Below are 22024 nucleotides of genomic sequence, written 5' to 3'. Positions count from 1 at the left end.
TATATGACCAACTTGCGTGCAACTAGTGCAAAATCGACCATTGTTCTTCATAAAACTAGTCTTGTGAGGAGCAAAGGCCGCCTTGCCTTTCTTGGGGGTATAGCACAATCCCTCTTTATGGAGAGAAGCTCTTTGGCTACCCAAGCATATAAGCAAGCAGTCCTCACCACCATAGGCCTTGGCCAAGGTGTGAGTGAGCTTATTGACCTCCTTCTTGAGGTTCTCATTCTCAACCATTAGTGAGACCATCACTACTAGATGAGGTGAAAGTAGAAGTAATACAAGAAGGGTTAGTGGGAGCAACAATGATAGGCATAGATAATGATTCATCAATTATATCACAAGTTAAGCCTACATTGCAAGTTTCAACATGCTTCTTTTTATTTTGCTCATTAAGCAAAGAGGAATGAGCTTTTTTAAGCTTCTTGTGAGCCTTGCCAAGCTTCTCATGGGCTTCCTCTAGCCTCTCATGAGTTGCTTTGAGCTAATCAAGGGCTTGCTTAAGGGCTTTTACCTCCTTATTCAAGCTCTTGCATTCCCTTCTTTTAATGTCAAAGTGTTCTTTAGCATCTTCTAGCATGTCAAATAATTCATCTTTAGTAGGTTCATCATCATCACTATCACTATTATTTTCATTTTTGTTATCATGTTCTTCATCACTTCCATCATCACAAATTTGTACTTTAGTGGCCTTAGCCATGAAGCATGATGGAGTGTCAAAGAGAGAAGGCTTCTCATTGATTGCAATACTTGCAAGTGCCTTCTTCTTGGTGGTCTTGTCATCATCACTATCATCATCATCACTTGAGGAAGCATCACTATCCTAAGTGACCACATATGAACCACCCTTCTTCTTCTTGAAGGTCATCTTGTCCTTCTTCTCTTTTTTCCTTCTTGTCCTTCTTCTTGTTCTTCTTGTTGTCATCATCATTGTCGCTATTGTATGGACATTGAGCAACAAGATGATCTTTGCTTCCACACTTGAAGCACCTTCTTGACTCTTCTTTGTTCTTAGATGAAGACTTCTTTCTTCTAGCACGGTATCCCTTATTCATCATGAACTTGCCAAATTTCTTTACAAAAAGAGTCATCTTCTCATCATCATCATCCCATGAGCCATCATCTTCACTTGATGTTTCTTACTTTGCCTTGCCCTTGGATGATGTGGCTTTGAATGCCACACTCTTCTTCTTCTCATCTTTCTTCTCCTTCTTTTCTTCCTTCTCATCATCATCTCTATATGTATCATCAGTCATTATATCTCCCAACACTTGGTTTGGTGTCATGGTGTCCAAACCACTTCTCACTAGAATAGTGACCAATGTGCCAAATCTTGAAGGTAAGCATCTTAAGAACTTGTGGAAGAAGTCCTTGTCCTTCACCTCTTCTCCAAGTGCTTTGAGATCATTGACAAGCACTTGAAGCCTATGGAACATCTCCGGTACACTCTCATCCTTCTTTATCTTGAAGCTTGCAAACTTCTCTTTGAGAATGTATGCCTTGGCACCCTTCATGGCTTGAGTGCCTTCAAAAGATTCTTCCAACTTCTTCCAAGCCTCATGAGCCATCTCAATATTCTTGATTTGCTCAAATGTTCTCTCATCAATTGCATCATGAATGGCATTTAGAGCAATGTCATTGTTTTGGAGAAGCACTTCTTCGGTCGTAGTGGGATTCTTTGGATCACCAATCTCAATTTTGGTTTCTACCACCTTCCATATTTTTCTATTGATTGACTTGATGTGTGTGGTCATCTTTGATTTCCAATACGGATAATTTGTGCCATCAAATTGGGGTGGCTTCTTGGTGTTGTTGATTTGAGTCATTTTCACACCGAAGGTTGTTAAGCCTCAAGTCACGGTGACCTCGGCTCTGATACCACTTGAAAGATCCTAATGGCTAGAGGGGGGTGAATAGCCTATTCAAAAATTTCTACAACAACAATTAACAAACCGGTTAGACAATTATAAGGCGAAGCAAGTGTTGCGCTAGCCTACAAAATAGCAAGCCACCTACCATAATTCTAGTTTATATAGTTTCTATTCACACAATAGCTATTACACTACACTAAGTTAGTGTGCTCTCAAAAGCTAACTAAAGAGCCACACTAACTAAACTAACAAGCTCTCACAACTAGCTACACTAAAGAACTTGATTACTAGTTTGCGGTAATGTAATGAGAGTGAGCAAGAAGGTTATACTGTCGTGTCGAGAAAGAAGCCAATCAATCACAAGAATGAATAACAATAAAGACCAATCACCTCGAAATCAAATGATGAACACAATATTTTTTTACCAAGGTTCACTTGCTTGCCAGCAAGCTAGTCCTCGTTGTGGCGATTCACTCACTTGGAGGTTCACGAGCTAATTGGCATCACACGCCAAACCCTCAATAGGGTGCCACACAACCAACACAAGATGAGGATCACACAAGCCACGAGTAATTCACTAGAGTGCATTTTGGCTCTCTGCCAGGGAAAGGTCAAGAACCCCTCACAATCACCACGATTGGAGTCAGAGACAATCACCACTCTCCACTCGACGATCCTTGCTGCTCCAAGCCGTCTAGGTGGCGGCAACCACCAAGAGTAACAAGCGAATCCCGCAGCGAAACACGAATACCAAGTGCCTCTAGATGCAAACACTCAAGCAATGCACTTGAATTCTCTCTCAATCTTATAAAGATGAATCAATGATGGAGATGAGTGGGAGGGCTTTGGCTAAGCTCACAAGGTTGCTATGTCAATGTAAATGGCCAAGAGAGTGAGTTTGAGTCGGCCATGGGTCTTAAATAGAAGCCCCCACGAAATAGAGCCATTGTACCCCTTCACTGGGCACAACACGGGGTGACCGGACGCTCCTGTCACGCGATGCATTCCACGTGTCCCCTCTCTTCAAATGTTGATCGCCCGATCTCAACGGTCAAGTGATGACCGGACGCTGCAGCTCAAAGTGACCGGACGCTGAACCCCAGCGTCCGGTCGTTTCCAGTAAGCATCCAGAGATGAGTTTTCACGACCGGACGCGTCCGCTCATGCTCGACCGGACACACCCAGCGTCTGGTCACTCGGTGACTCCTCTGTGCGCGACCCTGTTAGTGTGATCGGACATAGCCAGCCAGCGTCCGGTCGACGACCGATGCTGCGCTTCTGCTGCTGCTACTGACCGGACGTGCCGGTCCTTCAGAAACCAGCGTCCGGTCACTTACAGTGACCTCCGTCTTTTCTGTCTAGGGCGCCGGTGGCACCGTCAGACTGTCCGCACTCTACGGGCGGACACTCCACCGGTGAAGTTCCTATCCCTTGCTCAAATGTGCCAACCACCAAGTGTATCACCTTGTGCACATGTGTTAGCATATTTTCACAAATATTTTCAAGGGTGTTAGCACTCCACTAGATCCTAAATGCATATGCAATGAGTTAGAGCATCTAGTGGCACTTTGATAACTGTATTTCGATACGAGTTTCACCCCTCTTAATAGCACGACTATCAAACCTAAATGTGATCATACTCCCTAAGTGTCTTGATCACCAAAACAAAATAGCTCCTACCATTTATACCTTTGCCTTGAGCCTTTTGTTTTTCTCTTTCTTCTTTTCAAGTCCAAGCACTTGATCATCACCATGGCATCACCATCATCATGTCATGATCTTTATTTGCTTCACCACTTGGAATGTGCTACCTATGTCATGATCACTTGATAAACTAGGTTAGCACTTAGGGTTTCATCAATTTACCAAAACCAAACTAGAGCTTTCACCTGTTTGGCTGGTATTAAAGTCGGCTGAAGCTGATTTATTATGAGAGAAAAAATATTGTAGATTCTAGCTGACAAGCCGGCTGATAAGTTCAAGCGAACAGGCCCCATCAAGAGCTAGCTTTTCTCTCTCTTCTATTAAAATATAAAAAATACTAAGAGCTAGCTTATGAGTTATCCATTACGGGTGCCCTAAATACACGCGACTAGACCATGCACTTGGGAATGAATCGTTGGCTCCATGCATGCATGAAATACTTTTCCCCCCATGATTTTCTGGCCTCGTTCGCTTGTCTTAAAATCTGGCTTGTTCGGCTTTTTTTTAGCCAGAACAGTGTTTTTCTCTCACAACAATTCAGCCGGAATAGTATTTTGGCTTGTTTTTTCAGCCAAATTCAGCCAAGCGAACGGGGCCTCTCCATTTAAGTGTTTGCTGCATGCATGCAGTTAATGGCGCACCGCTTCCCACCGTTCTGGCATTTCCTCTTTTGCGTCTTAGAGTAAGTACAATAATTCACTAAAAAATTGGTCAAACATGAATAACTTTATCTGACACACAACCCATAGTTGGATGTTTTGTCGGACAGAGTGAGTATAAACTGCCGCAGATCCGCTGCCGCGTCACAACGCGAGTCAGCAAGATGATGTCTTTTTTCAAGGTCACAGAGGTTCTGTGGTGCCTCACTCTCTGTTGCTTTAGTAAGTTCAGTTCAGTGGTCCATTATGAGAGACCACCGTTGTGCTGCTGTCAAGCGAACCCAAAGCTCCACCACGACCGGTCGCCCACCTGAAATGAACAAAAGAAGGGGAAAACACTATGGCCCCGTTCACGTGTCCTTAAACCCGGCTTGATCCGCTTCTTTTTTTATCCGGAACAGTATTTTCCTTTCACAAATTCCTCCAGATTCATCCAGATTCCTCCAAGCAAACGGGGCCTTAAATCCTGCCTATTCATAAGCCGATTTTTGTAGCAGCTGATTTGGACCAATAATAATAGTCAAGAATCAAGATCAGCCTATAGTCCGCGTGAAGGTCCAGGATTTTTTTCAGGAAAAATAAGGTATAGAATTCTCCGTATCATCTTCCTTGGCTCCGGCATCGTCCTGTTCTACTGCCAAACTCCCTTCATCTTGAGTTCTTGACACCCCATAATAAAAAAGGCAACATATCAGATGTAAACCAATCAATCTGTGCAAACTTGAAAACTACCAATCAGGACCACTAGATGCTGATCCAATGGATGGGGTGAGGGGGCTTAAGCGCAAAAAAAGGTCGGCGGATAGGGGGCTTAAGCGCAAAAAATTCCACCTCTCACCCCATCCATTGGATCAGCACCTAGTGATCCTGATTGGTAGTTTTTAAGTTTGCACAGGTTGGTTGGTTTGTACCTGATACGTTGCCAATAAAAAGGGGGAAAAGTACACAACTCTTCGTTTGGACGATTGACGCGATACCTGTATGGTGCTGTAGCCGGCCCGATGTAATCCGGGTTCGTTCACGCTGGCGATGGTCGCAGACGCGTCACGTGGCTGACGGATCTTACCAGACTATCATTGACATACCAGTAGGCCCATTGTACTGGTGTACAGTGTACTCCTCGAACTTATCAGTCGTACCGTTTCAGCGAAATAACGGCGTTTCTCTCTCATAACAAATCAACATCAGCGGACTTATCAGTTGTACCGTTTCAGTAAAATAACAGTATTTTCTCTCATAATAAATCAGCATCAGCATCAACATCAGCCGTTTTTTCTGGCCAACCAAACATGTTGCCAACTCTTTAATTATTGTTCTTTGATTATCTAGGACAAATGCCGATGTAGCGTGCCATCTCAAACGTTTGTCACTAGTAATGGAGTGGGATCTAGGACTGCCACCAAGGCACTCAAGTCTTGTAAAGATTGTGTGGGGGTGGTGCCTGTGATGCTTTCTACAACAGCGACCCAACCCACAACCATGCCGATCTTATCTTGGAGAGGCTAATCTATATCTCGAGCTAGTTGAAGAACCTAGTCGAGGGTGCTACTTGGCGGGGGAGCCAAGTCAGCACTGGCCAAAGTGAAGTCCCACTATCTCAACATTTATCTACAAGCGATCGGTAAGGGAGTCGTAGCCAACACTCCGAACGAGGACATCCAAAAGCTGCTAGAAGAAGTTAGCCAACAGTCGACACCCTTGCCAACCAGGTTAATCTTAAAGGTCATGTAAAGAAGTAGTTACAATGTACATGGAGTACTCCTGTACTCGGATGGCCAAGTGTACTTAATTATGTATATTATTAATAATTTTAAAGTTTGAATTATGTGATCCATTTTCTTTAGAGTGCCCCTTCACTACCAGACCAGGGAAAATTCCTATTGGCCAGAAACCGTCAGGAATGAACACAAAACCGTCAGAAAATATATTCCTAACGAGCAGCCATCAGGAACGCGCCGACAGGAACAGCTCGACATGAAAAACTGAGAATTCCTAATAGCCGGTCGACAGGAAATAATTCCTGACGGCAACTTCTATTAGTTCCAAACCCACCGGCGATTCCAATGTACTGTTAGCCTGACCGATAGGAATTCCCGTCAGGAATCATAAACCGACAGGAATCAACGTATAATTCCTATCGTTGCAGTCGTCAAGAGAAAAACCAGCAAAAGGATTAAATTTCATTTTACTGTCGCCCAGCCATCAGAAAAATAATGATAGGAATCCCTTCCAAGTTCCCGAAGGGAGTGGTGACAGGAATCAAGATCATGCTCATAGCCATCCATTTTGATTCCAGGAAAACAAAAAAAATATTATTCTACCACTTGCATTTGGCATCACAGGCACAAATTTACACACATTCTAAATCCAAATTGCACATTACATTTCAAACCGGTTCACAAGTCCAAATTCACCACATTGCCCGAGAGTCTGACTTCAGCAAGTCTTACATGCTAAGTAAATAAGTTGAAGAGGCGAGACTTCAGCAAGTCTAGCTGCTTACATGCCAACTAAGTAACAGTTCAAGAGGCAAGACTTCAGCAAGTCTAGCTGCTTACATGCCAACTAAATAACAGAGGCCTTTTCACTCTCTGACATCTACATACTAGGTATATCACTGCACAAAAGAGGTTAGCTTACTTCAACAAAAGCAAGTCAACTTGGAGCTTCACCATATACACTCCAACTGAACAAAAGGAGTCATTTGTCACTCACAAAAGAGGCTTACGCTATCTAGACACTATTTATGTTAGTGTTGCCTTCATTCTCTTCGATGCCATTATTGCTCTCTAGACCACCAGAACCAGCGTCTCCAGCATGGGATGATTTTGTACCCTACAAAATGATAGAACTTAAATTGATGAGTGATTCTAACAGTAAAGACAACACATGACAACTCAAGTCCAGGAGATATAATTTGAATATAAGCTAAACAATTTGAATAAGTGAATGAAATGAGATGTATTTTCTCCAATTCCTCTTGTAGCACAAAGAAAAACTACAGCGAGGCCTTATGTGATACAAGATGCACAATGCTAAAAATGGACATAGTTAACATTGCATAACAGTAAATATACACAAGTAGGACAAGCAATCGATATTAATCAACCTGCAGCCATACATGTTGGTGCTCACAGCCAAAGCATATGTAACTGAACATCACACAATATGAAGACACGAAAGCTAGATATAGACCTGTTCAATTGGTGGTATAGAAGCATTTGCAATTGCAATTGCATTGACTGACTGCAGGATGTCTGTAATTTCTGCTGGTAATTCCATGTTCAGCTTGTCAAAAATATCCTAAAACACAAGATGGTTAGAGAACATTTTGAAGCAACTGATTAGGTACATACAGTATGTCAAATTAGCTCAAATACCTTCATATGTTTGGTTAGTACAAGTCCAATATTGTTGTTCTGAGCGTTCTGCTCCAACTGCGCATTCCTCCTCAGAAGATATTGATAAGACATTGAATTTGCTTGGCTTGTTGTGTTTGTCCTCCTACCAGATCCTTTCATCTCAGTTTTCCTTATAGCACCATTTGCTATTGGCACACGGCCATGAGCTAAGCCACGGCCACTACTTTTGTATAGCACAATAGGATCAACCTGTGCATCACTTCTGCGCTTCTCACAATCATCTAGATGTTCAACCTCAAGAGCAGCAAAGTAATCATCCTATGAAACAAAAAAAAGTTCATGTTACCCTTCATATCATGCTGCAGAACCTTAGATATTTAAAAATGAGGTGGAACATACAACATGCTGTTGGGCCTTTTGGCTTGGAATTGGACCACTATTTCCTTTGCTATCACAATTTTTGACACCCGACTTCAAGGAGCAAAATGTATTCATGTCAGTGGCTGCATGTGGACCATAAGTCTTTCCCTATGACATAGAGATCTAATTAGAAAGTTGTACAACACAACAGTAATATATGGATATGTAGAGTTCAGCTCATCACAACTTACCAGATATTGTTTGGTTTGACCATATGGTCGAGATCCGCCCCTGTTTTGAGCAAAATCCGGTTGGTCCCGTGACTCTTGAGCAAGGCGGCGCTTCTTTAAATATTCTAGTGAGCACCAGTAAGCACAAATGGCGCGCCATGCAGCCTCAGAAATCCAGTCTGTCTTAACCTTTGCATACTAGGCTTGACGAAGTAATTTCTTGCGAGCCTCTGAATCCTTTATCCTCTGCTGAAGGAACTTGTCATAGTATGTCTTCACAGCATCCACACGAAGTTCATACATCATATTTCTATACTGTTTAGCTGCAAGCCTATCAAGAACATATTCTGCATGTGGCATTAAATCATCTTCCACTGAGTAGATGCTCTACATTGACAAAACAGAGGCATATCATCTTTCATATTTAGACAAACCAAATCCTACGTTAGCAGCAGACAAATCATATTTAGAAATTTAAAAATAGTGACATTTTGCACTTATTGAATTACCCAGAATTCTTCTTTAAAACGATCAGCAGCAGTCATCCCTTCACCATCTTCAATAATATCATAGTGAGCCCATGTCTTTGCAAAATACTTCTTTGAACGACTCTCTTCAATCATAGAAGGGTATTCATGCTTTAGCAGAGCTTGACTTAACCACCAATCCCCATATCCTTCTTAGGTGAGTAATTTACAAACTCAAATTGCCAACAGTCACAAGTTGCAGTCATAACAGCCATAATATTGAAAAATCAGCAATAACTAGAGGTGAAACCATGCTTACAGGGATAAAATCAGCAATAATACATAAGGTTTTATCTATATGAAATAATATATCTATATCTATATGACACAGGGATCACTTTGGTCAAAGTAGCACTCCTGCAACAACACATGCAGTAGCTGTGCATATCATCTTTCATATCATCTTTCACCCAATAGAGAACATATTTCTAGCTGCCACTTAATACAAAGAAAGCAGGACAGCTCAAGTCTCACTAATAATTTTTCACTACTAATTTTTCTACCAGCAGTGACAAGTGACAGCTGTAAGCCTGTAACAATAAATCACAAGTGACAAATAACAAAAAATCAGTACAGGAGAAGATATACTAACTCTTCACCAAGGGGTTTAATAGAATTCGCGGGCCAGGTGGAGGCCTTTTCGGCTGAGTACGTCCTCTCTTCCTCCTTCGACTTCCTTCCTCAATTGGCCCAATCTCATTGTTCTCATTGTTGTTGGAGCCATTCCCATTCTCAGCTGAATCAGTAGGAGCAATGTCATCAGAGACTCTATTTACTCGACGGTGTCTGAAGCTCCTCATTTTCTACAAGAAAGATGTTGTGTTAGTCATTGTAGGAAAACAAGACTTGTTTCATAGTAAAACAGGAACTTGCAGTACACATTCAAGCAATGTTTTTGAGGCGTCGCCTAGGCGTCGCCTAGGCGACAAGGCGTGGCAGAGGTGCTGGGCGTCGGGGGCGCCACAACCTGCAATGGTATGGCGTCCGCCTAATCGTATTAGGCGTCGCCCAGGTGTAGAAAGGCGTCGGGCGGACGCCAACAGCCGCGCCGCGGACGCCGTATGCCTACTCGTGGGGGAAGGGCGCCAAAAGACCGCGGCCCTGCAGGAAATCGTCCGCGCGCCCGCGCGAAAAGCAACAGACGCGGGAAATCGAGCACGCGGCCGCCCAGATAGGACCTACGCGTGGGAAATCGACCGCGCGCCGCGAGTGCGGGCGAGGGGAGAGGAAGAGAGAAGGCGGTGGGCTTACCTCGAGCTCCGCTTGGCTGCTCCTCTGCTCCAGTCCACCGGCCGTCCGTCCCTGCCGCGGAGGCAGCCGTGCATCGCACGTCGCTGCTTGCCACTGCCTCTGCCTCCGTCCGCACCTCCGTCGACTCTGCCTCCGTCTGCCCCGTCCGCAGTCTCCAGTCCGCCGGCCGTCCGCAGTCTCCAGTCCGCCGACCGTCCGCAGTCTCTAGTCCGCCGGCCGTCCGCAGTCGGCAGCTGCTTCTCCGCTTGGCCGTCCGCCCCTGCCGTGGAGCCTGTCGGGCCCTTCCACCTGGCCGTCCGCCCCTGCATCTCCGCTTGACTGCGCCTCCGTCGGGCTCTTCCGCCTGGTATGTCCCCCGCCTCCACTCTGCTCCCTGCTTGTCTGCTCTGCTTGTCTGTTGTCTGCTCTGCTTCTCCCCCGCCTCCACTCGTGCTCCTCTGCTGTCTGCTCTGAAGTCTGAACCTGCTCTGCCTCCTCGTGCTCTGCTCTGAACCTGCAATGATATTGTTATAGCTGTCTGCTGTCTGCTCTGCTCTGAACCTGCTCTGCCTCCGCCTGGTATAACTGATGCTTTGAACTACTAGAAGGGTGATTTATAGTCCAATGTTGATGAATTTTTGTTGTGACTGCTTTTGCTTAGCCTGAAACAGCTCTCTATCTTGATTATCATGGTTTTAATTTTTTGCTTCCATGTTGCTTTGAACTACTGAACTGATAGCCTAAAACAGCTCTCTATCTTGAATTTTTTTGCTTTGAACTACTGAACTGATAGCCTGAAACATTCAGTGTGCAAGCTGTGACCAGTCTGAAAATGGCTGCTTCCATGTTGCTTCCATGTGTGCAAACTGAATGACAGTGTGAAAACTGAATGCTGCACTACATAAGGCTCTTGCTTTCTTTTATGTAGCATCCAGCAACATGGCAAGCACAGTTGAAGTACCTGAGTATGATCCCAAGACTGATCCAGCAAGGAAAGCAAAGTCCAATGATCCAGGCTGGAAATATGGCTACTGGCAGGACCCTGCTAGGAGAGACTGGGTGACATGTATCCTGTGTGGACATGAGGGTTCAGGAGGCATAAAGAGGTTCAAGCAACATTTGGCTGGTGGATATGGAGATATTATCCTTTGTCCAAAAGTTAGCACTGAAATCAGGAAAGAGATGGAAGCTTACTTGCAAAAGAAGAGAAGAAGGCCTTTGTACTTGGATGGTATTGAGGAGGATGGGGAACCAGAAGATGAAATTGTGGAGGTAGCAGCTGCAGATGTACAAGCAGCAGCAACAGCAAATGCCACACCAAAAGTGGCTGCAAAAAAACCAAGTTCTGGGACAGCCGCTAAGAAAAGGCATGCTATCTTCCAATTCAAGGCTTCAACAGCTAGCAGTGTCAATTCTACACCGAAGACACCAAAGACCAATGCAACAAAGTCAGTTGTTGGTATGCTTAGAAGAACACCTGAACAGATAGTAGATCAAAGGCGTGCAAAGGACTTTCAGCCCACCATTGAGTCCAGCACAAAGACTAAGGAGGAGAAGCAATATGTGGATATGCAATGGGCACTGTGGTTCATGGAGTGTGGTGTAGCCTTTAATGCAGCAAAATCAAGGCAATTTGAAATTGCTTGTGAGGCAACAACCCAATATGGTTCAGGGTACAAGCCTCCAACTAACCAGCAGCTTGGTGACCCTTTGCTCCAAGAATGTGTTAAGGTGACAAGTGACATGAGGAAGGACCATGAGCAGGCCTGGAAGCAATATGGTTGTACACTAATGTCAGATGGATGGACTGATATGAGAGGGCGCCACCTGATTAATTTTCTTGTGAACAGCCCTGAGGGAACGTACTTTCTGGAGTCAGTTGATGCATCAAGTGAAGTTCATAGTGCAACAATGCTAGCTGATTTGTTACAGGAGAAGATTGAGGACATTGGAAGGGACAATGTTGTTCAAGTTGTGACCGACAATGGCGCTAACTATAAGGCTGCTGGTAAGATCTTGATGGATAGGATTCCCACACTGTTTTGGAGTCCTTGTGCTGCACATTGCTTGGATCTGATATTGGAAGAAACTAGGAACTTGAAGGCATTCAAGAAACCTATTGCACGTGCTAAGCGTGTCACCAACTTCATTTATAGGCATGGAAGGCTTCTTAGTGCAATGAGGGCTCAAACAGGTGGGACTGATCTTGTTAGGACAGCAAAGACTCGATTTGCCACATCATTTCTGACATTGAAGAGTTTGTACAAGAACAAGGATGCCTTGAAGAGCTTGTTTGTTAGTGAAGCATGGACTGGGAACAACTTGTGTACAACTGCAACAGGTCAACAAATGCAAGACATTGTGCTATCTACTGAGTTTTGGAACTCAGTAGAAGATTGCCTAAGAGCTTCAGCCCCACTCTTAATTGTTTTGAGGGCTGTTGATGGTGATGAGAAGCCTGCAATGCCAGAGGTATGGGCTCTAATGAATCATGCAAAAGAGAGGATAAAGCAAAGCTTCAATATACCAACCAAGGATGGCCTACTCAAGAAGATCATGGAAATTATTGAGAGGCGTTGGGTGAAACAAATGGACCATCCATTGTATGGGGCTGCACTATATTTGAACCCGGGAAATTTTTTTCCTCTGATAAAAGCTAATGATGATGTCACTGTTGGGCAGCTAAGAGGTTGTTTTATTGAAGTGCTTGGAAGAATGATACCAGATGTGGAAACACAAATGAAGATCAATAGGCAGGCCATTGAGTATGAAGAGCAACGTGGAGAAGCCTTCTCAAACAAAATGGCAAAGGAAAGCTATGACAAAATGAATCCTCGTAAGTGCTGTTTATCTCAGCTTGTAAATTTCAGCAACTTAATTGCATTCCAAACACCTAATATGTGTTGTCCTTTTCATCCAGTTGATTGGTGGCGTTCTTATGGTGGCCGAGCCATTGAACTACAAAGACTTGCTAAGCGTATAGTTAGTCTTTGTGCTTCATCCTCAGGATGTGAGAGATGTTGGAGTACCTTCAGTCATGTGAGTATCCTTGTGAGTTGTGACTAACAGTTTATATTTAGATGCATACAATCTGATTTTTTGTTTTGCTTCCCATCTGATTTTTTTGTAGATGCATACAAAGAAAAGGAATAGGCTGCTGCACAAGAGATTGAATGATATTGTCTTTGTTTCATACAATCGGAAGATGAGAACAAGGTTTCAGCTTAGGCGTGAGAAGGCAGGCAAGAAATATGACCCCTTGGTCATTGAAGAGTTCGATTGGGACAATGAATGGGCTGATTCATTGCATGTGCCTGTTCCGGGTGCTCGAGGGTCTGATGCTGTTGATGACCTCACATGGCAGCATGTTGATGAAGCCATCGGTGCATCACAAGCGCTGCAGGGTCGTAACCTTCCTAGGAGAGCTGCTGCTCCTGTTCAGTATTATAGACGCTCCAGAAATGTTCCTGCTGCTGCTGCTGCTGAAGATGGTGAAGAGGAAGACGAAGTTGAAGACCCACATGATGATGCAGAAGTGAGCGAGTGTGAAGAAGCTGGCAATGTTCCTGCTACTGATCAAGACGACGCTGCTGATCTTGATGAGTTTGATGATGGATTTTGAGTGCTGAAACAGAGATTTGCACTCAGCCCTTTTGTGTCCTACACCCTTGTCCTGCACTCATGTTGTATGGCTTTGGTGTAGTTGACTAGTAATTAGAATGCTTTAGAGTCCAGTACTTCAGACTTTCAGTCTCTAAGTTTGTGGACTATTAGAGACAAACTATGATGTCATTTGTCATGCTCATGCATGAACTAATGCACTAAGCCACTAATGCTTGCTAATTTGTTGTATTGCCTCTTGTGTATTGTTTCTTATTTAATTCTCAGCAGCTGGTAACAATGTAACATGTTCATTTACATTTCTTCATGTCATAGATTGCTGAATTTTGGAATTGTCATGTAGTTTGCTTCAAGGGGATGGATGCTACATGGGAGAAGAGCTTTTGGAAAGGGAAGAAAGGAACCTGGGCTCCAGAATTGGGAACAAACCAGGTATGTATGTGCTGCACTTACTATATAAAACTCTAGCTTACGGCGCCTTACAACGTGTGTATGGCGTCGCCTAGGCGTCCGCCATAAACGCCTAGGCGTTGTGAAGGGGGTCGGGCGCCGCGCCTCGCCGCGGCGCCTCAAAAACATTGCATTCAAGTACAGAAATTGCAGTACACATTGAAACAACAAATGGGAAAGTACAATAATGGTAAAACATATTGATTTCAGTTTCAGTAATCTTCTTCGTCATAGCAAGCATCATCTGGCTCCTCATCATCAGTGTCAATTTGCTCATATTTGTCTTCATCTATCTCTTGAGAATCATGTGTTTGTCTCGCTAGCACCTCTAATTCATTTGGATTAACTATCTCATCCAACAATACAGGAGCAGAATTATTCAAGTCAACACCCAGATCAATCACAAAAGTGCCCTCCAAGCCTTCCTCTTGAAAGAACATTATGTCTTCTGTTAGGGCTCTAGTTTCATCGCACTCATTGCTGCTATCAATTGGAAGCAATCGATCTCTAGGTGATACTTGATAAACAACCCACCACTCAGATAGATCTGGTCTAGAATTGCAAGCATATGGTAAATAATACACTTGTTTAACCTGACTGGCTAGAACAAAGGGATCAAAGTTCGAAAGTCTTGAGCTATGCTTGACCTCTACCAAGCCAATATTTTCTGTGCGCCTAACACCAGCAGCAGTGGGATCAAACCAGTCACACTCAAATATAACTAGCTCAAGTTGCATGCTGTCCTCCCATGAAATTTTAATGATGTCTTTGATAACACCATAATACTCAAGAAGATTGTCATTCTCATCAAAGCTAGACACACAAACTCCATAATTGGTTGTTGCCAACCCTACTCTTGTTTTCTCATATGCTTGAGATCGAAATCTATAGCCATCAATGTCATAACACCCATATGTGCTGACTCTCCTAGTAAACCCATAAGATAATTGACGCAAGGCTTTGTGAATGCTTGCATTAACCTTGCACTGAAAAGCAAATTTGAATAAATTAGCTTTCTTTTGTTAACTAAAATTATACTATGTAACGACAAGTGTGTTGTTTACATGAGCTTTGAACCAATCAAAGAAATTAGGACCATTATGGACATGGCTCCCACGCCCAGGTTTCCAACCATTCAACCTTAAGTTAGAAATTTGTTGTTCGGTCGGATTCCTTGTTCCCTTCCATTGTTCTTGTTCGAACTTTCTATAAAGACAAGGAAAAATCAACATGATTTATTTTGGTAACGTTTTAGAACTCATTTTAGTAAAATGAACACATACTTCAAGAAATCTTCCATCTGTGGTATATTGGTCAATATGTATAAGAAGGCAGCCTTGTATTCTTCTATAGAAAGATCACGACAACCCCTTTGGACATGGCACCGGCCAGGTTGTCCAAAGATTTCGATATCATCACAAGCGGGCACAAATGTTGAGGCACCATCATCATATCTAGGTGCCTTGTTTCTAGCTGAATGCACCTTCAATTTAAAGAAAAGAGACATAGAATTTGTGGCCTCTTCAACAAGCTGAGCTTCAACAATGCAGCCCTCAACTCTTGCTTTGTTTCGTACTTTTTGTCTAAGCTTTTGTATAGCCCTATGAAGAAAAAAATTAGCACTTTGAACCTACAGTTCAAAAATGTACCTCTCAATTGGATACATCCATCGATATTGTACAGGGCCTCCTAGTCGAACTTCCTCAGCAAGATGTACCATAAGATGTTGCATAGGGTTAAAAAATCCTGGAGGGAATATCTTCTCTAGTTTGCAAACAAGAACCACTATGTTCTGTTACAAAGCTAATGCATCATTCTTAGTAATTTGTCTAGCACACAATTTCCTTAGAAATAGCTGAGCTCAGCTAGACAAAGCCAAACATTTTCAGGCAGGAATCCACGGAAAGCAACAGGAAGTAGATGCTCCATGAAGATATGGTAATCATGACTTTTTAGCCTCAATATCTTCTTTTTATACATATTAATCCCTCTTTTAATATTTGCAGGCATACCCATTGGGAAACTTCAGTGTTTTGAACCACTCTAAAATGATGGTCTTATCATCCTTATCAATGCAGTATGGTGCCCTTAGCATATGCCACTTGCCATTGGGTTTTAATACAAGATGCATGTTAGGACAATCACAAATCAATTTTAGGTCTTGCCTTGCCTTCGCATTATCTTTTGTCTTATCAGCTATGTCAAAGCATGTGTTCCATATAGCGTCACCCATATTTTTCTCATTATGCATTACATCAATGTTGTGTGGAAGTAGCAACTTTTTGAAGTAAGGTAGCTGCCACAAACCATTAATGTGTGTCCAGTTGTGTTGTTTATTAAATACCTTCCTATCACTGACTTGGAGATTCATTTGGGCTTCTATTTCTTCTCCCGTCAACTTCCTTGGGGGTTCATCCAACACTATTGTATCCTTCCTAAATGCATTTCTTTGGGTTCTAAATTCATGGTCCATGGGAAGAAAGCGTCTATGACAATCAAACCAGCACGCCTTATCACCCTTAGTGAGTCAGAATGCTTTGGTGTCACCTAAACAACGATGGCACGCCAACAACCCATGGGTGCTCCAACCAGCAAACATCCCGAGGGCAGGAAAATCATGTATTGACCATAGATATGCTGCTTTCATGGTGAACCTTTCCTTCATCGATGCATCCCATGTTTCAACTCCATCCTTCAGAGTTTGCAGTTCATCTACTAAAGGTTGCATGAAGACACTAAAATTTTTTCCAGGATGTTCTGGACCAGGGATAACAAGGGAAAGAAAGATGTATTCTGGCCTCATGGCAACACCAGGTGGGAGATTATATGGAAAAACAAACACCGGCCAGCAAGAATACGAAGCAGCCATGGGGCCATATGGTGTCAAACCATCGGTTGCAATGCCTAGCCGCACGTTCCTTGCCTCTAGTGCAAACTCCGGAAAATCAACATCAAATTGTTGCCAAGCTTCACCATCATGTGGGTGGTCCATTCTACCAGACATGGAGCGACGAGATTCTTTGTGCCATCGCATCATTTTCACTGTTGCCTCATGTGCATAGAGCCGTTGTAACCTATCTGTTATTGGCATATAGCGCAAGACTTTGCGCGGGGCCTTATTTGAGCCATCCACATAGCGAGGGGTATCACAAAAGTCACATTTCTCTTTATGCTTGTTATCTTTATAATAAAGCGTGCAGTTATTGTAACATACATGAATTTTTTCATATGGCATGCCCAGACCTTTTAGCATTTTTTTTGAATGGTAGAAATCCTTAGGCAAGTTACTATCAGCTGGTAGGAGTTCATGGATGAGTGCCACAATGTCATCATAACACGAAATAGAGAGGTTGTGTTGTGACTTTATGGATACCAACCTAGCAGTGGCTGACAATGTTGAGTGGGTTGTTTTGTCATGAACTAATTGTTCTGCACTATCAATCATCCTATAGAAAGCTTGAGCATATTCGGTTGGTTCCTCATTACCTAGTGATGGTGCAGCTGCAGCTAAGTCTGCCAACATATCATCCATTCTATCTGTCTCACCAAAACCCTCATCCATTCTATCCGTCTCACCAAAACCCTCAATTCCTGGCTGCTGAAAGCGCCTCTCACCATGTGCAGTCCAAGTTTTATAGTTGGACTTAAACCCATTTTGACATAGATGCAGCTCTACCTTGCCCCTTTTGTGCCGAAAATAATTCCTACACACAGCACAAGGGCATTTTATGGTACCCTCTTGTACTACAGACTGATTAGAGAATGCAAAATCCAGGAACTGATTTGTACGCTGAACCCAATCACATGTTGGTCTACCACGCTTCCAACCACTATACATCCAATCTCGTTCTGTCATAACTTAGTTTTTTCTGTTAACATAGACAAAGGGCTACAATTAGGCAAAAAAGACTAAGCTGGACAACTCCAATCTATTTCTGGATACATTTTCTTTTAACTATCATCACATTAGTGACTAGACTACTTTGGTGCTCCGTGCTAGAAGCTAAAAGAGGACAAAGATAAACTGAAAACATATTGCCCACGCTGGACATTCTTCTACCTTTCTTTTTACTAGCGCTATCAAATTCTATTGTGTTCTCAGTTATCTCTACCTCTATTTTCTAATCCGATTCGAGTTCATCACAGATAAACAAAGATTGCAGCTCAAAAACTTATAAGGGGAAATTAATATCACCTGCAGTTGCTGTGGAAGCGGATCCCCTCCTCCACTTGTGGATCTCCTTTCGCCCCTTCTGGAATCCCCTCCTCCTTGCTGCACGGGGTTTAGGCACGAGAAGACCACGAAGAAGCGTGGAACCTACAGGGGCGGGCAAATCTACCTGCAAACCCACTCGATCAAGTTCCAGAATTCAGACGACGAGTGATTGCTGAACCTGAGCTTCCCCAAAGATTAGCAGTTCAACAAATTATACAGCCATTATTACCTGGTCAGTCCTGGTACGAAGTGAGGCGACGGAAGGAACTCCAGGGATGGCGGCGTTGTTGCGTCTGCTGGGGTTGCAGAGGACAACGGCGCTGGGTGGAGCACCAAGGGGCGGCGACGCGAGGATTGAGGGGGCCGGCGGCGCGAGGATTGATGGGGGCGGCGACGCGAAGATTCGAGGGGAGCCGCGGCGCGCGGATGGGACTATGGGAGGTGGGTGCGACGGTGCTTGGGTCGGGCCGCAGCCCGCAGGCGACCCGTTTGTGCTGGGCGGCGGCGGGGTGGAGAATTGGGGAAATAAAAAACTAGGGTTCTGTATATATATATGCGGTCCCATAATTATACAGTAAAACGCGGGAGGCAGAAAACATTTTGGCACGCTGAGTTCGCGGGCGCTGAGTTTTCGTGTTTGCGGTCACGAGGATCTGGTTTCCTGTCGGCTATCAGCAACCGACAGGAATAAACGGGCGTCTCCTGACGGTTTTAGATATTCCTGAGGGCTATTGGACAACCGACAGGAATACGAGAACGTTTTCCTGACGGGATTTAGCAGCTGACAGGAGTTCGACGAAGTTCATGACGGTTTTCTACAAACCCACAGGAATCCGCGGATCCGACAGGAGTTTTCTCTGGGTTTGTAGTGTGAGATCTATTTTAACTGGAAGATTTCTACTTTGAGCACTTTATTTTGGTTTTTTTGCTAGTATATACGAATTCTCAACACAAAGCAGCCCGGCAGTCTGCTGCTGCTGTTCTTTTAAGAAGTGTCCTTTCTTTTTTGCGGAACCTTTTATGAAGTGTCTGACTTTGAACGTGGTTTAATTAACATATTCGACTAAAGTTTTTATTGTATTTTTTATTTTATTATTATCATAGTGTATGGTGAAGCACTAAGGCGCCAATACTAGGAGTGCAACATGTACATGACGATCACGTACCACGTCGTAATGCCTTTCTCCTTTCATGTCCTCCACTACGCACCACCACCGTCCACCGTCCTTGTAAATGGTCAAACCGCCATTTGTTTTAAGCCGCCCGCGCGCACGATCAGTTTTTCGTCAGCTCATGCACCAATCCGCGCGCCAATACAAGTCCATACACGTCGTTGTGGTGCACGGCGATGCAGTCCCGCGAGGGGGAAGAAGCAGACACAGCGGCGGCGGCGGAGCCCGACGCCATGAGCGAATCGTGGCCAGTGGCGGAGGCGGCGCCACAGGAAGGAGCAGAAGCCTCCGCGCCGGCGGACCGCGGCGGCAAGAGCCCGAGCCCGGCCCCGCCAGCGTCGCCATCTACGGTGAAGGAGCGGCAGATCCCCGTGGACCCCGCGTCGCTGCGCCGCCTGGGCATGGTGTCCGACGAGGACTCGCCGCTTTCCGCGCCTTCCGCGCTTACGGAGGTGGTGATGCAGTCGTCCCCGATCCTGCCGCCTCTCCGCCGGCCCACGTTCGTCGGCGCCAGCCTGCCGTGCTCGGCGGCCTCCTCCCCGGTGCACGCCGGCGCTCGTCCAGGTGCTGGTGGCGCCAAGTGGAAGGAGCAGCCTGACACCCACAGCCCGACCTCCGCGTCCGCGCTACGCTCCCTCGCCCGCCAGCACTCGGCCGCGCTCGCCCGGCTCGTCGCCGCGCCCGCGCCGTCCACGCTGTCGAGGTCCGCGTCCCGCTCCGAGGGCAGGACCATGGCGCCGCACGACGACGAGGAGGAGCCGGTCCAGCCCAAGACGCTCGCCGCCGCGGAGGACGGCTTCACGTGCGGCGCGCTGTGCATGCTCTTCCCGGGCTTCTCCAAGAGGAAGCCCGCCGCCGCCTTCGCCGCCGGCACCACAACCGCTGCCACGACCGTGTCGTCGAGCGTGCAGAGGCGGCAGCAGTCGGGCTTGAGGCCTCGCCGCAGTAGCGCTTCGCGGGTGGCGTCGCTGGAGAGGTTCGAGTGCGGGTCGTGGAGCCCTCCTCCTCCGCCACCGCCGCCCGTGGACGTCGTCTACTGCCACGCCACGGAGGTGGCAAAGATTAGCTGCGCGGACGACGACGCGGAGGCGCCGTTCAAGATGGCGTTCGTGTTCGACGGTGAGCCGCCCGCGGCGACGAGGGGAATACTGAAGAACTCGGCGTCGTCGCGGCTCGACTCGGCCAGGCCGTCGACGTCGTCGCAGAGGCACGTGAGGTTCTCGACGGCGGCGGCGGTGGATGCGTCGTCGTCGTGCCCATCGTCGCCGTGCATCACGCCGCGTCTGGCGATGGCCAGGGCGGAGTTCCACGCGTTCTTGGAGGCGCAGAGCGCATAGCTGGTTGCCGTGCGCTCTATCATGCGCACTGATACTATCCTGCGTATCAACGCTGGCTCTTGGCTGCGAGCCTGCTGCCATAGACCCAGGGACATTTCGCCTCGTTTCATCCATGGCCATTGTTTTCCGTTCCCTGCTTGGGGTTGGGCCTTAATCGAATTTATTTTTCTTAGCGCGGAGGCTTGAAATGTGAGGAATTCATATGTGTAGTGTACAAAGAATGAACGAGCAATGTTCAGGACGAACAAATGAAACTGATAACATTACCGTACACAAATTAAAAACAGACTGAAACTCTAACAAGAAGAGAGGGATGAATAAGAGCCTTCAATGTTTCTCAAGAGTCAAGCCCTATATATCCTAGTAAATCATAGAGGTACTTGGGCCATGCCGGCCCGGCCTCTCTCTCTCGTGCTTCCTGCCGCTTCCGGACCGGACTCTTAGGCACGTGAGGCACGACACTGTGCCGCTTGTCAATCTTCGTGTCGTGAGGCCTTACCTTCGACTTATAATTTGGAACGGACGAAGTATTACTAATGTTCTTTGAGCATGTTGATATCGGATGGGTTCCGAATCACACTAGTAAAGGTTAGCCCCTCTAAAAAAACAAGGGTTAGTACACCCAAGGGATCGACAAACGACCGTGATCGCAGCAAGAACACAGCGAACCGACGAAATCGATCTCGACATCAGTTAGGCCGATTTTGAGCCCGTTCTTCGCGTGGTAAACTCCCGAACGCCTCCTGTGAAGACCTCGGGGAGGAACACATGGAGGGTGCCCTAGAGTCGGCGAGGTCACCTAAAACGCTGCCAGATCTCGCGCGGAAGACGTGATGAACAACAAAGTAAAGAGATGAGAGGATAAAAGGGTGTTGTATATGTGTTTTTGACCATGAAGTGTATAGACTAGCAAATATGTCTGCATGTTGTAACAATACATGCACATTATTGTCCGGTAACCTGTATCGGAGATATTAAGGAGAAACTTAAGGGTATTGGGAGAAGTAAAAAAGGACATACGAAAGAATTCCTTTGTTTTATTAGGGAAAAAAAGAAAGTTTATTCTGGCCTCTTTAATATAATGTAAATATAGATATAGTGTATAGATATATTTCATATATGGATATAAACATAGATTTTTGTAAATCTCGTATGCAAACCCTTAGCATATATACGAGGGAGTTATCAGAATCTCGTAAATTAGTATAGTAATTATCGTAACTCAAAGTGGCAACAGACGGTGGCGGATCCATGGGGGGGGGGGGGGGGCTGTAGCCCCCCTGAG

The 22024-nt window shown here is 45.3% G+C and overlaps 5 protein-coding genes across 8 annotated transcripts; 2 read left to right on the top strand and 3 right to left on the bottom strand.

The window, feature by feature from the left end:
- Positions 1-6637: 6637 nt before the first annotated feature.
- LOC136529935 (uncharacterized) lies at positions 6638-8922 on the bottom strand. Its single transcript, XM_066522984.1, has 6 exons — positions 8696-8922; positions 8208-8573; positions 7996-8124; positions 7615-7914; positions 7430-7537; positions 6638-7069 (listed from the first exon to the last, which is right to left on the bottom strand). The coding sequence occupies exons 3-6, from the start codon at positions 8089-8091 to the stop codon at positions 6968-6970; spliced, it is 606 nt and encodes a 201-aa protein (XP_066379081.1). The 5' UTR covers positions 8092-8124; positions 8208-8573; positions 8696-8922; the 3' UTR covers positions 6638-6967.
- Positions 8923-9122: 200 nt separating this feature from the next.
- Positions 9123-18718, bottom strand: LOC136525266 (uncharacterized). 3 transcript variants are annotated; one of them, XR_010776464.1, is made up of 3 exons: positions 18460-18718; positions 18210-18354; positions 9123-9516 (listed from the first exon to the last, which is right to left on the bottom strand). XR_010776464.1 is itself a non-coding variant. In XM_066518270.1 (3 exons), exons 1-3 carry the CDS (start codon positions 15312-15314, stop codon positions 14227-14229), a joined length of 933 nt encoding a protein of 310 aa, XP_066374367.1. In that variant the 3' UTR covers positions 14218-14226. The 3 variants fall into 3 exon arrangements, 1 of the variants encoding a protein (XP_066374367.1); XM_066518270.1 differs by lacking the exons at positions 9123-9516; positions 18210-18354; positions 18460-18718 and adding exons at positions 14218-15000; positions 15079-15220; positions 15298-15314; XR_010776465.1 differs by lacking the exon at positions 9123-9516 and adding an exon at positions 14873-15000.
- On the top strand, positions 9620-14139 carry LOC136529138 (uncharacterized). 2 transcript variants are annotated; one of them, XM_066522205.1, is made up of 3 exons: positions 9620-10310; positions 10872-12982; positions 13074-14139. In XM_066522205.1, the coding sequence occupies exons 2-3, from the start codon at positions 10883-10885 to the stop codon at positions 13563-13565; spliced, it is 2592 nt and encodes an 863-aa protein (XP_066378302.1). In that variant the 5' UTR covers positions 9620-10310; positions 10872-10882; the 3' UTR covers positions 13566-14139. The 2 variants fall into 2 exon arrangements, with proteins under 2 accessions (XP_066378302.1, XP_066378300.1); XM_066522203.1 differs by lacking the exon at positions 9620-10310 and having other exon boundaries at positions 10708-12982.
- Positions 16542-17860, bottom strand: LOC136528414 (uncharacterized). The gene has a single exon (XM_066521371.1). It carries the CDS (start codon positions 17850-17852, stop codon positions 16542-16544), a length of 1311 nt encoding a protein of 436 aa, XP_066377468.1. The 5' UTR covers positions 17853-17860.
- An 860-nt stretch (positions 18719-19578) lies between the features above and the next one.
- Positions 19579-20739, top strand: LOC136526245 (uncharacterized). Its single transcript, XM_066518980.1, has one exon. The coding sequence runs from the start codon at positions 19579-19581 to the stop codon at positions 20737-20739; it is 1161 nt and encodes a 386-aa protein (XP_066375077.1).
- Positions 20740-22024: the final 1285 nt, after the last annotated feature.

This window comes from Miscanthus floridulus, chromosome 19 (genome assembly GCF_019320115.1).
Source record: "Miscanthus floridulus cultivar M001 chromosome 19, ASM1932011v1, whole genome shotgun sequence".
Lineage (NCBI taxonomy): Eukaryota > Viridiplantae > Streptophyta > Magnoliopsida > Poales > Poaceae > Miscanthus > Miscanthus floridulus.
This window is presented reverse-complemented; position numbering and strand designations above follow the sequence as displayed.